The 15,856-nt window shown below is 41.9% G+C and overlaps 1 protein-coding gene across 1 annotated transcript in view; it reads right to left on the reverse strand.

Moving 5' to 3' along the window:
- The window catches only part of KAT2B (lysine acetyltransferase 2B), a 122,915-nt gene that overhangs the window by 12,685 nt on the left and 94,374 nt on the right, over positions 1-15,856 (reverse strand). Inside the window, 3 exon segments of the mRNA XM_049766478.1 lie at positions 8,435-8,561; positions 11,323-11,531; positions 15,541-15,677. Of these exon segments, the coding sequence (XP_049622435.1) occupies positions 8,435-8,561; positions 11,323-11,531; positions 15,541-15,677 (473 nt within the window).

Raw genomic sequence — 15,856 nt, forward strand, 5'->3', positions numbered from 1 at the left:
AATAAAACCAGAGTGATTTGTTGGGGACTGTGACTTGTTTGAGGCCATTTTGCTGTTCTTTCTGCCATAGTCCAGCCTTTTACCTAAAGGCTACATGCAGTCTTGCTGTAAGTTTTTGAGCTAAAGAGAAAGGAATGTGCAGCTGCAGGATATAATTAACTCTAGCCCGGAGGAGAGCAACACTGTCCGGTACCGTTATCAGAAACAAGGCCCCACTCCTTAAGACCACATTCCGGAGTGAACTAGGCTGTTATCAATAAGTGTATGCTACATTGTCTGTTCAAGATCACTGAGGCAAGCACATCTTGCACCACCTCCTGATAGTCAAGCAATTAGGAATGCAGCTAGAAGGTCACTAGAAATTTCCATAGAAACAGCACGTTCATCATAACTTGAAGGTCATCCAGCCCCCTAGCCCACTGCCCACTTCCTTATTTAGAGCATGATTTACTTTCTTTGTTTCTTGAAACCTGAAATATATCCTTGCCTTGTATGGGCCTTCGCGCCAAAAGTATGACTGACATCACCTTTGTACTGCCCCCTTCTCCTTCACTATATAAGAAGAAGCTGTAGTCAAATAAAGTTGCCTTTGAGCAGTGAGACATTGCCTTGGGTCTTTATTATTAACCTCTCTCAGATTTTTTACAGGTGTGGCCGTGCTTCTGTTCAGCTAAATAAAGGTGCGGTTGTCTGAGAAGCCTTCCCAGCTAATTCCTGCTGGCCGGGCCCCCTGGGGGGCTTCAGGACCCCGCAGTGATTTATAAGGATTAAGATTCTTGTCTTGCAAGTGGTTGACCCAGATTACATCCCAGTATTTCTAAGAACAAGCCCTAAACACTGTTTGATCAAGTCTAAACTGCACCATCCAAAACAAACAAACAGGGTGGTAAAAATAAATTCAAACACCCAGGCATATCCTTTCAACTAAATATTATAATTTGGTAATACACTGAAGAACTCAATGTCCTTTCCATGTACAATTTCATGGTACTATAGAGGGATCCTTGAAAAACAGAGAAAATTCTAACAGTCATTTGATCTCAATCTCTCTGTGAAGGGTAAGAGTTAAGAGCACCTCCTCATCATAAAGGAGATTTCTTGTTTTTAGACCAATTCAGTTACAAACAGATCTTCCTAATGATCACATTAGATCTGACTTCTTGTTATTTCTACTGGTCTTTCTTATAACTACTAAAGAACAAAGACTCATTTGTTTTCATAATAGCTATTCAGGTTACTGAAGATGACATTTCACTTCAGCCCATCCCCAACTCCAAATACAAGTTGAAATTTTTTTTTTTTTTGGTTTTTCAGGCCACATGCGTTTTGATGCTCAGGGTTTACTCCTGGTTAAGCGCTCAGAAATGGCCCCTGGCTTGGGGGGACCGTATGGGACGCCGTGGGATCGAACCACGGTCCTTGTCATTCCTTGGCTAGCACTTGCAAGGCAGACACCTTACCTCAAGCGCCACCTCACCGGCCCCACAAGTTGAATTTAATTATTGTTCACATGGCATGATCTGTTATCTAATCATTCATTTCTCCTATATAGAAATGCATTTTTATAAATTATGGGTCTTAGAGGGCCAAGTAATAGTACAGCAAGTAGGATATTTGCTTTGTATAGGCCAACCCAGGTTTGATCCCTGACATGCAATATGATACCCTAAACACTCAATAGTAATTTCTCAGTGCAGAGTAGGAGTAAGCCCTGAGCACTTCTGGGTATGACCCATAAACAAAATAAAAAAATTCGAATGGATATCAGAATCAAACATCGTAATAGTCTGGGGGGGGGGGGGAATTTATACAGTCCATAGGAGAACAATATTATCATCTCTCTTTCCTTTTTTTTTTTTTTTGGTTTTTGGGTCACACCCGGCAGTGCTCAGGGGTTACTCCTGACTCTATGCTCAGAAATCGCTCCTGGCAGGCTCGGGGGACCATATGGGATGCCGGGATTTGAACCACCGTCCTTCTGTATCTAAGGCAAACGCCTTACCACTGTGCTATCTCTCCAGCCATCATCTCCCTTTTCTGTATAAAAATAAAAACTCTCAATCTGATGTTAGCCAAGAATACTTTAGCCTTTCAAAAATATGTTAATACTGATACACTGACTTTTGAGCTTCTTATTTTTTTATTTGGGGCCACAACTGACAGTGCTCATGGCTAGTCCTGCCTCTATGATTGGGAGTCATTCCAGTGATACAGTGTAAATAATTAAATCCAGACTTGCCTTATGCAAAGCACGCTTTGCATACACTCAGTCTACTGGGGCTTTTTCTCTAGTCCCACACTGTGAGTAATGAAATATCCCTCTCCTTGAGATAAACATTATAAAATGAAGAAAAAAACAAAATTTTTTTTTTTTGGTTTTGGGCCACACCCGTTTGATGCTCAGGGGTTACTCCTGGCTAAGCACTCAGAAATTGCCCCTGGCTTGGGAGGACCATATGGGACACCATGGGATTGAACCACAGTCCTTGTCATTCCTTGGCTAGCGCTTGCAAGGTAGACACCTTACCTCTAGCGCCACCTCGCCGGCCACGAAAAAAATATTTAATTTTATTTTGGTTTTTGGGCCACACCCGGCAGTGCACAGGGGTTACTCTAATTACAATAATAACTGGGGAGTTGGAGGAAGAGATTTTTGCTTTAGCTAAAAATGTGTTTACATATGTTCTATATAATTAAAAAGGTCTTAGATCAGAGAGACAGTACAAGAGAATATAGGGATAGGACATTTGCTTTGCATATGGAGGACCCAGTTTCCATGCCCAGCACTGTAGTTGATCTCCCAAGCACAAGAGTGATCCCGCAGCACAGAGCTAGAAGTAAACCCTGAGCGTAGAACCAGGGCTAAAAGCTCTGAGCATTGAAGAATATGCCCCCTACCCCAAAAATAAGTAGTTTCCTGGCCCAGAGAGATAGTGTTTTTGGGTCACACCCAAGCAGCACTCAGGGATTACTCCTGGCTATGTTCAGATCGCTCCTGGCAGGCTCAGTGGACCATATGAAAGGATTTGAACCACCATCCTTCTGCATGCAAGGCAAATGCCCTCCATGCTATCTCTCAGGCCCCCTAAGCTGTAATTTTTAAATAGAGGAGGAGGAGGAATTGGAGCAAAGAAGATGAGTATTTGGAAGGAAGTGCAAATACCTAGCTAGGCACAAATATATCCTCTGATGAAATGTACTTTAATGGATATGGTTAACAGAAAATTGCTATTGGGGCCGGAGAGATAGCACAGCGGTGTTTGCCTTGCAAGCAGCCAACCCAGGACCTAAGGTGGTTGGTTCAAATCCCGGAGTCCCATATGGTCCCCGTACCTGCCAGGAGCTATTTCTGAGAGATAGACAGGAGTAACCCCTGAGCACCGCTGGGTGTGGCCCAAAAACCAAAAAAAAAAAAAAAAATTTGCTATTACCATCTTGTAAACTATAACGAGTTAAGAGAATAAGCGTTTTTTTTTTCTTTTGCCTATAATTGAATAATTTTACTCGAGAAGAATAATGATTCTTTTGTGAAGAGCTTCTCAAAACCTTCACAAAATGTTCTCCCATCTTTGGCAACTAGTTTGTCCTCTCGCCAAAGAAAATTTTCCAATTCTAATTGCTTCTGAGAAGAGGTTGAATTTTTCAACTTGAATCCTCTTTGCCTGATACTAGGACTGGTAGCAGTGGTAGCCTAACTATTCCTTGGTTTAAAAAGATAAACAGTATGAAACAAACAAGCAAATGCTTAATTTTTCAACCTAGAACCATTTCCTTTGGTGGTATGCCTTCATTTTTAACTATCACCAAAAAAGATTATTTTTAAACCCATCTAGTAAGGGTTATTTTTAAAACCCACGATAATTTTTAAGCCCATTGGTAAAGTCAGTGTTTGTCTAATTTGTCTGTGTTTTGTTTGTTTTGGGGCCATACTAAGCAGTGCTCAGAGATTATTCCTGGCTCTGCACTCAAAAACCACTCCTGACAGGTGTGGGAGACCATAGGAGATGCTGGGGATTGAACCCCAGTTGATGCATGCAAAGCAAACACCCTATCTGTTGTGTTATCGCTCCAGCACCACGTTTAAATTCTTTTTTAACTTAGCCATGTAACTTCAATTTTTTGTTTTTGTTTTTGGGTCACACCCGGCAGTGCTCAGGAATTACTTCTGGCTTTACCCTCAGAAATCGCTCCTGGCAGGCTCGGGGACCATATGGGATGCAAGGATTCAAACTGATGACCTTCTGCATGAAAGTCAATGCCTTACCTCCATGCTATCTCTCCGGCCCCGTAACTTCAAAGTTTTACATATCAAATCAAATAGTTCCTACATGAATAGATATTTAAAAGCATGTGAAAAGCTTCAGCAAAATTCTGGTATTATCCTATTTGTGCTCTGAGCAATGGAGACTCAAATACAAATCCTATTTTAAAACTCACGAAGAAACTTGCAGGTAAGCTTGAGTTTCAAAAGAAGTTAACAAATGAGCTGGAGAGATTGCTCAAAGGGCAGGGAACATGCTTTACATGCAAGAGCTCTAATTTCATCACTGGCCTTGGATAGCGCTAACCTAGGATGGCCCCACGGTTTGATCCCCCCCCAGTGTGCCATATGGTCCCTCAACCCAGGAGCGATTGATTTCTGAGCTCAAAGCCAGGAGGAACCCCTGAGAGTCATCAGGTGTGGCCCAAAAACCAAAATGAAAAAAAAGTATCATTTAGCCATGACTTTTAGTTTATTAAAATGAATTCAAAACTTCACTTAAGGGGCCAGAGAGATAGCATGGAGGTAGGGCATTTGCCTTGCATGCAGAAAGATGGTGGTTCGAATCCCGGCATCCCATATGGTCCCCCGAGCCTGCCAGGAACCGATTTCTGAACATAAGAGCCAGGAGTAACCCCTGAGCCCTGCGGGTGTGACACACCCCCCAAAAAAAAAAAAACTTCACTTAAGAACAAACTGACTTCACAATCAAATTATTTTTCCGTTTTTAAAGACTGATCTTCATTTGGAAAAATTGGAGTTTTAAGTCATTTTGTGTTCCAGGGTTTGAGAGGTAGCACAACACACAAGGCAACTGCCTTGCACACTGCTGACTCCAGTTGAATTTTAATCCCCAGCACTACATATGGTCTCCCCATTCCAATCCATTCCCAGCTGTGCCAGGAGTAATCCCTGAACAGAGTGGCACAGCCAGGTGTAGACCAAATACCAAAAAAACAATCACTTCCCCCAAAAGCAGTTTCAAGTACCCACAAAAATGGGTTTTTGCTGTGGTTTGGTTTTGTTTTTGTGTCACACCCAGCAGCGCTCAGGAGTTACTCCTGGCTCTATGCTCAGAAATCACTCCTGGCAGGCTTGGGGGACCATATGGGATATCGGGATTCGAACCACCATCCTTCTGCATGCAAGGCAAAAGCTCTACCTCCATGCTATCTCTCTGGCCCTTTTGCTGTGTTTTGTTTTGAAGTTTTCGCTCTTTCTCTGAAGTTTATGATGCCTGACCACCTTCCCTCAAGAATTTTTAAAAATAAGATGGTTGGGAGGGAAAATTAATTACCTTTTTTAAAAGTAAAAAAAGTCAAACCCTCCCATTCATATTTCAAACTTTCTTTCTGGTATCCCTGAAGGTATCCAAGTCAACCTTAGGCAACCTTTCTAAACAAGGTGTGTTTAGATTAAAATTTAAAAACAAAAATTACGCAATCTTCTTCTAAAATTATAAACCCAGGACATCTTCTCACTATGAAAAACTAAACAAAGAAAAAAAAATCAAAAGAATTTTTCTTTGTAACTAAATTCCTAAACTCTGGACTTTTGAAATCATTTCTTATTCTGGCTAGGGAAAAATTTAAAAACTTGATAAGTACAGTAACAGCACCATCTAAAGACGTATTGTCAGATCTGTTGAAAAGGAGGAGCCAGAAATCCATTTCAAGCCAATGTGGGTCCTCATCTCCCCAGTCCGAATGTAAGAGTAGTGGATTTTGTTTGTCCTTTGATGTTTAGAACTGTGTGTCAAAGACAAAAAAGACCCATTTATGCTTTGTAAGATGGAATCACAGTGCTATAATTGACACTGTCTCCAGAGAAAAGCAGTTCATGAAAGCACTCCCTGTATCCCTCAAGCAGAGAATGATTATTTCCAGTGATTTTTTTGAGGGGAATAAGTGTTGCTTCTTTGCAAGACACAAAGATGTCCTTAGACCAGCACGACCCAAAATATAGGTGCCACCGGCCCTGTGTATTCAGTTTGTAAGTCCTTGAACTGTGATTCACCCAAGCTGAAACATGCAGCAATTGTAGAGTTACATCAACAGAAAATTCTTTAGGACACTGAGAAGCTGCCACAAAGACCTGAATATACTGTAATGTACCTGTAAACACTGAATATAAATCATATTTTTAAACTCAATTTTCTCTATTTACAGCTGCTTTTTAAAAAAAATTTTTTTTAAGGAGTCAGAAGATGGTACACTTAGTGGTACTCAGGAGTTACTCCTGGCTTTAAGCTAAGCAGTCACTCCCAATAATATTTGGGGACACTATGAAATGCAAAAGCTTGAACTCAAGCCAGCTGCATGTAACGCAAGCACCCTACCCACTGTATTTTCTCTGCCTGTTACCTTAATGTAGCTACTAGAAAATTTTAAATCACAAGCTTTGTACTGCAAATTTCATGAAGACAATGTTGTCTTACCAGAGATTCCCAAACCTATTTGGTTTACTGCTCCCCTTTGGAAAAATTAAGATAAGCTTGGTGTCTCCTACCACCCCCCCAAAATCCATTTTTCTCAAGTGAACAAACAGAAAGTACTTTCCTCTTGCACTTGAGGCTATTACTTCATTCTTGCTGCACATTCCCATCATTCCAGCTACTGAGGACAATACCTGCCACTCCAGGAAGCACTGCCTTAGTCCAGTCTATCTTTCCTCCTTTGTTTCCATTTCTTTCCCTTCCCTTCCATTTCTCTTCCCTTTCTTTTCCTTTTCCCTTCCCCCTTTTCATTCTCTTTTCCCCTTCCATCCTTTACCACACCAATTAGATGTTGAAAGGTCAGAGTTAGCTGTCATGCAAGGCAAGTTTGTTTGTTTTGGGTTTTTTTTTTTTTGTTATTTTTGGTCAAACCCAGAAATGCTCAGGGGTCCTAGCTCTGTACTCAGAAATAGCTCCTGGTGGTGCTCAGCTGGGGTGCCAGCGACAATCTCTCAAGCCCCCCAGAAGAATAAGATCCTGACGAATACAACAGAGGGCTGAGGGTAGAGATAATGCAAGGCACTGTGCTTTGCATGTAGGAGGACCGAGTTCCATGCCCAGCACTGGATGGTCCTCAGGGCTGCCAGGCCAGCTGCAAGCACTGCAACTAAAGTGTGCCATCCATAGCAAGCTCTGCACCAAGTCTGTACGGGCACCACAGCCAAAGAGTTCGCTATCGCCCCCTAATAAGCACATATGCACACATCATAGCTAAATGTGTGCAAACTCCGGTTACTACTGCTGTAGCAGCAGCATCAACAAAAGGGAATGAAGGAGAATACAGATTTTTTAAAAAAAATCAATTTAAAAACGGGCTATTAAGGAACATTTCCTGGTTCCATTTGTCTAACAGCAAAAGAGTGAAACCCAATAGGATTTACACCCAAAATTATTTATAGAACTGAGAGTCTAGTTTAATCCAGTTTGGGCACTGAGACCTACATTAATATAGATCAGCAAATACACTGTGCCAAAGACCACTGGGAGGGTAAATGAGTCATATAGTCCCCCAACAGAACAATGCATTTAAAATTCTAAAACATATTTTAAGTTTTCAAGAGTTAGGCCAACTCAATGGACTGTGTGCAGAAAGCCCAAGTTTAATCATAGGAACCATACAGTTCTGGGGCACCATCAGATATGACCCCCAAGCACTACATCAGGAGTAGCAGCCCCAAGTCCTGTTTGATATCTCCCCACACTCTTCCCCAAAAAAGAAAAGATTTCAAGACTCTCCTTTTAGAATTTCTTTAGTCCTTTTCCTTCACTGGGGAGAGTAATACGAAATCCTTCTAAAATGTATGTATTAACTAAAAAAATATCTTTCTAGATCCATATTATATTACATTCTTTCTGATGGCTCAGTGTCTCTAAACATGTATATGTGTGTGTGTATAAATGAGTAAAAACAAATAATGATCCTTTCAACCTTCTTTCCATTGCCATAGACTAAACTGATATGCATTTATTTGTACATGCTAGCCCAATGTACAGAAGAGCTATGGTAGAACTCTATCATATGAGAGCCATTTACTCTCTTCGTATACATGGAGACTCACAGCAAGAAGACTCTTCTCAAAAAGTCCTAAACTATACTTTGAACTTCTCTAGACATGGTGCAAAGTTACACCTCTTTAAAGAGAAGCCCCATTTAATCTAGAACCTTCAGTTGTTCTTACCTTGACTTGTTCATTTGAGGTTACAGCACAGAAAACAATCTCTGTGAATCCTTGAGATGGAAACATTCGGAAACAAATTCCACCAATAACACGGCCATCTTTAATTAAAGCAAGAGTTTTGTGTTTCCTGAAAGAGTACAATTATATCAGATAAAAGTTCTCAATTAGCTATATAAATATGTTGTTAGAGTTATTTAAACCAACAAAGGGGCGCAAGAACCTTGGCCCTTTGAACACTCCCAGAATTGATACTACCATGCCAGACCATTTTAAGTGAACTTTTTATAGCAATCTTGCCTGCTACAAGACTTTATCAGAATTTTAAAAAAACAAAATATAAAGAACAGCATCCCATATGGTCCCCCCAAGCCCACCAGAATTCCTGAGTGCAGAGGCAGGAATAAACTGTGAGCATTCCCAGGTATGTAAAAAACACACACACACACACACACACACACACACGCACGCACGCACGCACGCACGCACGCACGCACGCGTGCGCGCGCACAGCAGCAGCACATAAAATGGTCCTGAGGTTTATAAAGAAGGAAGATGTATATGTGGCACTGATCTCCAATGACCATCAAACTTAGCAGCAGGAAGGGAAGATCAAAAAGTCTGGCAAATATTTATAAAGTTTCTCTTACTCAGCATGATTACCGAAAAATTATGAAAGGGAATACAATATCCCTAAGCAAATACAATTTGCTAAGACCTGCAGTAAACAACCCTATTGGAACTTCTCTCTCTAAAAGTCACTCTGAATTGTCACATGGTATAGATCAAAGGCAATGGATGTGAAAATATATTCAATTCTAAACGGCTTGTGGGGGAATGGGTCCTTTTTTTTTTTTTTTGAGGAGGAAAAGGTTGAGACATTGCTCACAAGCTACTCCCAGAAGTAGTGCGAGAAACAATCCGGAGATAACAGCTTGTAAAGCAAGCACCTTCACTCCTGTCATGTCTTTCCAGCCATGGTTTTGATATGTATATGTGTGTGTGTGTGTGTCGGGGAGTGGGGGGATGTGTTTAACACATTTGATAACCCACTAATTTCTCAAAAAGCTTACAGACAATGGTATCAAGTTAGGAAACCAAAATCAAGTATGTTTTCTTTACTTAAAATAAGTAATCTGGGGCTGGAGCAATAGCACAATGGAAGAGTGTAAGTCTTGCATGCAACCAACCCAGGACGAACCCCGGTTCAATTCCTGGCATCCCATATGAGCCACTGAGCCTGCCAGGAGCGGTTTCTGAGGGCAGAGCCAGGAGTAACCTGAGAGCCATCAGGTGTGACCCCAAAACCAAAATTAATTAGATAAATAAATGAATAAATAAAAATAAATAAATAAATAACAAGTAATCTAGGGATTGGAGAGAAAGCACAATGGGTAAAGGATTTATCTTGCATGAACCTGGGTTAGACCCCTACCATTCTTTTTTTCTGGGGGGGCCCACACCCAGTGACACTCAGGGGTTACTCCTGGCTATTTGCTCAGAAATCGTCCCAGGCTTGGGGAACCATATGGGATGCCGGGGAATCGAACCGAGGTCCTTCCTAGGCTAGTGCGCACAAGGCAGAGATGCCTTATAGCTTGCGCCACCACTCTGGCCCCACCCCAGCATTTTTTTTTGGGGGGGGTTTGGTTTTTGGGTCACACCCAGCAGCGCTCGGGGTTACTCCTGGCTCTACGTTCCGAAATCACTCCTGGCAGGCTCAGGGGACCATATGGGATGCCAGAATTCGAACCACTGACCTTCTGCATGCAAGACAAACACCTTACCTCCAAGCTATCTCTCTGGCCCCACCCCTAGCATTTTTTTTTTTTTTGGTTTTTTGGGCCACACCCTGTGACGCTCAGGGGTTACTCCTGGCTATGTGCTCAGAAGTTGCTCCTGGCTTCTTGGGGGACCATATGGGATGCCGGGGGATCGAACCGCGGTCCATCCTAGGCTAGCGCAGGCAAGGCAGGCACCTTATCTCCAGCGCCACCGCCCGGCCCCCCCCTAGCATTTTTAATGGTCCTCAGAACACCACCAGGAGTGATTCCCAAGTGTAGAGCCTGAGTAACTCCTAAATGACGCTAGGTGTGGCCTAAAAACAAAAAGTAAAACAAAAGCACACAGATAGAATCAGCTAAAGTCACATTACAGTGGATAGGCTCCAGCCTTGACCAAGGCAGACCCAGATTCTAGCCCCAGTAGGACTGATCCCTCTGTGCAGGAGTAAACTCTAAGCATAGGTAGGTGTGGCAAAAAAAAAAAAAAAAGTAACCTATCTTTTTATTTTTTTTTGTATTCTTTCATTATGATGCTAAATAAAGGATGGGGTAATCACCAGAAATTTAAAACACAAAATGTTGTTATTTATAAAAATGCATAAAGTATTGAAAAATTCATCTTGGTATTTTTAATCAGGATAATGACCTACAGGGTCACAAGACAGCAGGAGTCAGAGGACAACTTTACTGATTTTCGTTATCCTTTTTCATCTAAAAAGGAAGTTAAAAAAAAAATAAAAAAGGAAGTAAGGAAGGGCTGGAGAGATAGCAAAGTGGTACGGTGTTTGCTCTGAAAGCAGCTGATCCAGGACAGGTGGTGGTTTGAATCCCAACATCACATATGGTCCCCCATGCCAGGAGCGATTTCTGAGTGCAGAGCCAGGAGTAACTCCTGAGTGCCACCAAGTGTGACCCAAAAATACTAAAGGGGGGGGAGGGGAAAGTAAGGAGACAGGGCTATGGCTAAATTCTATCCTTGTACTGCCAGCCCTACCCCACTAGGCATCACAGGGTCTGGCCTCTAGAGGAGCTAAGAGAGAACAAAAGGGAGAGAGATGGTGGGGGTGGGAAGAAGGGAGAAAGGGACGAAGGGAGAAGACCACTCACGGATCAAAGACCAGCCGTGTGATGTATTCTTTGGGCATTCGGGGCAACTGATGGGAGAACACATTCTGCAAGCCCACGAGCCAGATCAGAATCTTCTTATTGGGTTTCTGGTTCAGGGAATTGCCAACTACATGAAATTCAATCACGCCTCTGCGCTCCTCCAGCCTTGCTGCCTCGTCTCGAGCCGAATGTGCAGACAGAAAATTCGTCTGGGAAGCAGCAGACAAGAAGAAAATTAGAGGCCAGAGAGAGAGCACAGTGGTAAGGCATTTACTTGCCTTGCATGCAGCCGACCCAGGACGGACCTGGTTCGATTCCTAGCATCCCATATGGTCCCCCGAGCTTGCCACGAACGATTTCTGAGTGCAGAGCCAGGAGTAACCCCTGAGTATCATTGTCGGGTGTGGCCCCCAAACGAATGAATGAATGAATGAATGAAAAGAAAATTACACTAAACTCTTCTATTACAACGGAGGTATAACATATCACTACTTCTTTGCTCGTATAAAAGATATCCGCATATACACACATTATGAAAGCAGAAAAGCAGTAATGCCTTTTGAGAAATCAGAAGCTCATATAAGTGTGTGGCTGGCATTCAGTGTACAACTGGAGTCAGGAAAGGTCTGGAAGGGTCAGAGAATAAATGTTAGACTCTGTATGCCAGAAAGCCTCTGTGTCAACTGTTCCCCCAGTTGGGAGTTCAAAAGCAAATGTTTGTGCTGGTGACCAAGAAAACTTCACTGAAGAAACGAAACAGGAGACAAACCCAATAAGCCCTACAGGCTATTGTTGGCTAATCTGATTGAAAAAAATCTCACTCAGCTGAGCTTCCTAAAATCCCTAGGATGACAGACACCCCCCCTCCAAATCCCATTACATGCCCTATTGTAGCTGTCACATTTCTACTGTCACCATCTCTGTGCGGAGGACAATTTTCTTTCAGGAGTATCTGTTGACCCATTCTCCATTTTACCTGGCAGTACACCATTAATCCTGCATTTTAGGGGCCAAAGAGCCTTGCATGTAGCTAATCCTGGAGGGACCAGGCTCGATTCCCAGCATCTCATATGGTCCCCCAGCCTGCCAAAGGTGATTTCTGAGTGCAGAGCCAGGAATAACTCCTGAGTGCTGCTAGGTGTGGCCCAGAAACCAATCAAGCAATAAAGTTTAAAAAAAAAAAATCCCATTCTACTTAGTCCACCCAGAGGTGTGTAGGTCAATGTTTCACAAATAGTTCTCCAAGGAAGAAAAACCCTAATGCATGGGCACTGGGCAAATGTTCAAGTGTCACTGAGGTCAATATCAACTGCTCAACATATTTCACAACCAGCTCACAAAATTCCTGAAAATTTAACAATTAACACGTATGTGTGTGTGTGTGTGTGTGTGTGTGTGTGTGTCTGTGTGTGTGTGTGTAGATCTTGCCACCACACCACACTTGTCCCCTAAATCAACTTAACCAAATTTAAAAATGTGTGGTTATATCCACACTTTGCAGCTGGAAAAAAAACCCTACACTTAAGTAATCTGTGGATGGGGGCCAGAGCGATAGCACAGTGGTTGGGCACTCACCTTGCACACAGCTGACCCAGGACAGACCCGGGTTCAATCCCCGGCACCCTATGTGGTCCCCCAAGCCTGCCATGAGTGATTTCTGAGGGCAGAGCCAGGAGTGACCCCTGAATACCACCGGGTGTGGCCCCAAAACAAAACAAAAAATCATCTGTGCACCTACTAAATATATGAAGGACAAGTATATAAAAGGTACTGCCTTCTTAAATCGTAAACAGATAGAAATGAGAGAGAGTGTTCTAAGATCTATTTACAACATACCTGTCCTCTGAGTTATTTCATACTCTGAGTATGTCAAGTAAAAAATATCCAAGATAACACACCAAATAAAAAGCTAACACTAAAGTAGTCATACTAGAAAAATTTACACGATGCTTTGCAAAATAATCTCTAACCCATTTCTTCATTTTATGGAACCTGTCAGAAAATTTTAAACAGCCCTGCCTTTAGATACAATATGAGATGAAAGAAGTAAAATGCCTCACCAAATGCTTTCACCAAAATGCTTTATTTGAACTGAATGAGAAAATAAATCAAATAAGTCCAGAAAGAGGGTCTTGATAAAAACACCTGTCACCAGGACTTTTCAACAACAGAAGTGCAATAGAAGACCAACAATGGGCTTTGTTTTGTTTTGATTTGGTTTGGTATTTTTGGGTCATACCCGGCAGTGCTCAAAGGTTATTTCTGGCTCTGCACTCAGAAATTGCTCCTGGCAGGCACAAGGGAACATATGGAATGCCGGGATTTGAACCACCATACTGGATCCGCTGTGTGCAAGGCAAACACCCTACCACTGTGCTATCTCTCCAGCCCTCACAACAATGGGTTTTAGAACTGTTCTACATTAAAGAAAATGAAAGAAATAAAAAGATAGGGGTTATGAGTAATACTTACAGGATCCTTCCACCATAGAAAAAAGGGTTCTTAAGGAACGTGTGGGGGGGGAGGGGGAGAGAGAGAGAGAGAGAGAGAGAGAGAGAGAGAGAGAGAGAGAGAGAGAGAGAGAGAGAGATAGATAGATAGATATGGGTCTATATTATGGAAGCAGTCAGCAACTCTTTCAATGCCAGATCACATAATAAGGGATTTCTGAATCATGTAATAAAAACTTTATTCACAAATACAGCCAGTGGCTAAGTTTGGTCTGAAAATTCTAATTTGCTAAGATTTATACTGAACAAATTGTAATCTAAGTTTACTAAGACTGCAAGGTACACTGTAGTAATAAACAAACACACAGAGTTATTCTTAGAAAATATATAAAAATGGGGCCGGAGAGATTGCATGGAGGTGCAGCATTTGCCTTTCATGCAGAAGGTCATTGGTTCGAATCCCAGCATCCCATATGGTCCCCCGAGCCTGCCAGAAGTGATTTCTGAGCAGAGAGCCAGGAGTAACCCCGGAGCACTGCCAGGTGACCCAAAAACAAAAAACAAAAACAAAAAAAAAATATATAAAAATATTTGGGGGCCCAGAGAGATAGCATGGAGTAAGGTTTGCCTTGCATGCAGAAAGACAGTGGTTGGAATCCTGGCATCCCATATGGTCCTCTGAGCCTGCTAGGAGCAATTTCTGTGTGTAGAGCCAAAGTAACCCCTGAGTACTGCTGGGTGTGACCCAAACACCTCCCCCCAAATTTTTTAAAAGAAATATTTGGGGCAAGAGAATGTTATAACTTCCTATTTAATCTGAAATAAAGAAAAGAGACCGCAAATAAGACAGAAAGTCAACAACTGGTAAATGTAGATAAAGAATCTTACATAACTTTTGCAACATTTATAAAAGTTTTGTTTTTTTAACTTTTATTCCATGATCAAACTAAGAAAAACTATGCAAAAGACTGAAACTAGATTACCACTTAATGCTAACTACAAAAATAAAATTCAAAATAAAGACTTGGATGTAAGACCTGACTTATAGGCAAGAGCATAGAAGACACAGAAGAAAATATAAGCAATACACTCCATAAAACCAGCATTAAAGCATGAGAGATGTGTCTGAAAATTTGAGCCTAACAGTAAAAAGGGAAAAAAGCAAATGAATAAATGGGGCCCGGAGAGATAGCACAGCGGCGTTTGCCTTGCAAGCAGCCGATCCAGGACCAAAAATGGTTGGTTCGAATCCTGGTGTCCCATATGGTCCCCCGTGCCTGCCAGGAGCTATTTCTGAGCAGACAGCCAGGAGTAACTCCTGAGCACAGCTGGGTATGGCAAAAAAAAAAAAAAAAAAGAAAAAGAAATGAATAAATGAAACTACATCAAATCAAAGATTCTGCACAACAAACTAAAACCGCAACAACCTCCTCAGCCACAAATCCAGCCTAACAGACTAAAGTATTTATTCATCACACATTCAATAAAGAACTCATAAATCTTGACAAAGAATACTAAAAAATGGTCAGAATCTCTAATCATCACTGCTCCTAAATCACAGATAGCCATATGGTCCCCTGACCCTGCCAGACGCGATTTCTGAGCACAGAGATGGGAGTAATCCCTGAGCGCCAACAGGAGTGGCCCAAAACCAAAAAAAAAAGGCAAACCAGAGTAACATAACATGCCAACAGTGATACCACTTCCATTTGGACAGCTATCAGAATGCACTTTCTACCACATATGTAACTTGGTTTACCCTGCTGACCTCTGGTCCAAGCATGGCTGCAGGGTCTGTGATGGTAGACATGACCTCATTGATTAATTCCATCGGAATATCCCCCATAACCCGGGGTTTCTTGACCTCCTCTGGAACATGAGAATCATTCAATTTCCTCTTTTCACCTGTGATGATCAAAATTTAAAAAAAAAAAAAAGGTTAGATTCAATGCAGAAAATTCATGACAATGAACTCAATAATAATTTTCTAGCACTGATGAATATGGAAATCCGCTCTCCAAAAACTTGAAGGGAAGGAAATATAAAGTAGAAAAGCAAAGGAAGGTTAGCACAGTAACTACAAC

The sequence above is a fragment of the Suncus etruscus genome, chromosome 20 (assembly GCF_024139225.1).
Source record: "Suncus etruscus isolate mSunEtr1 chromosome 20, mSunEtr1.pri.cur, whole genome shotgun sequence".
Lineage (NCBI taxonomy): Eukaryota > Metazoa > Chordata > Mammalia > Eulipotyphla > Soricidae > Suncus > Suncus etruscus.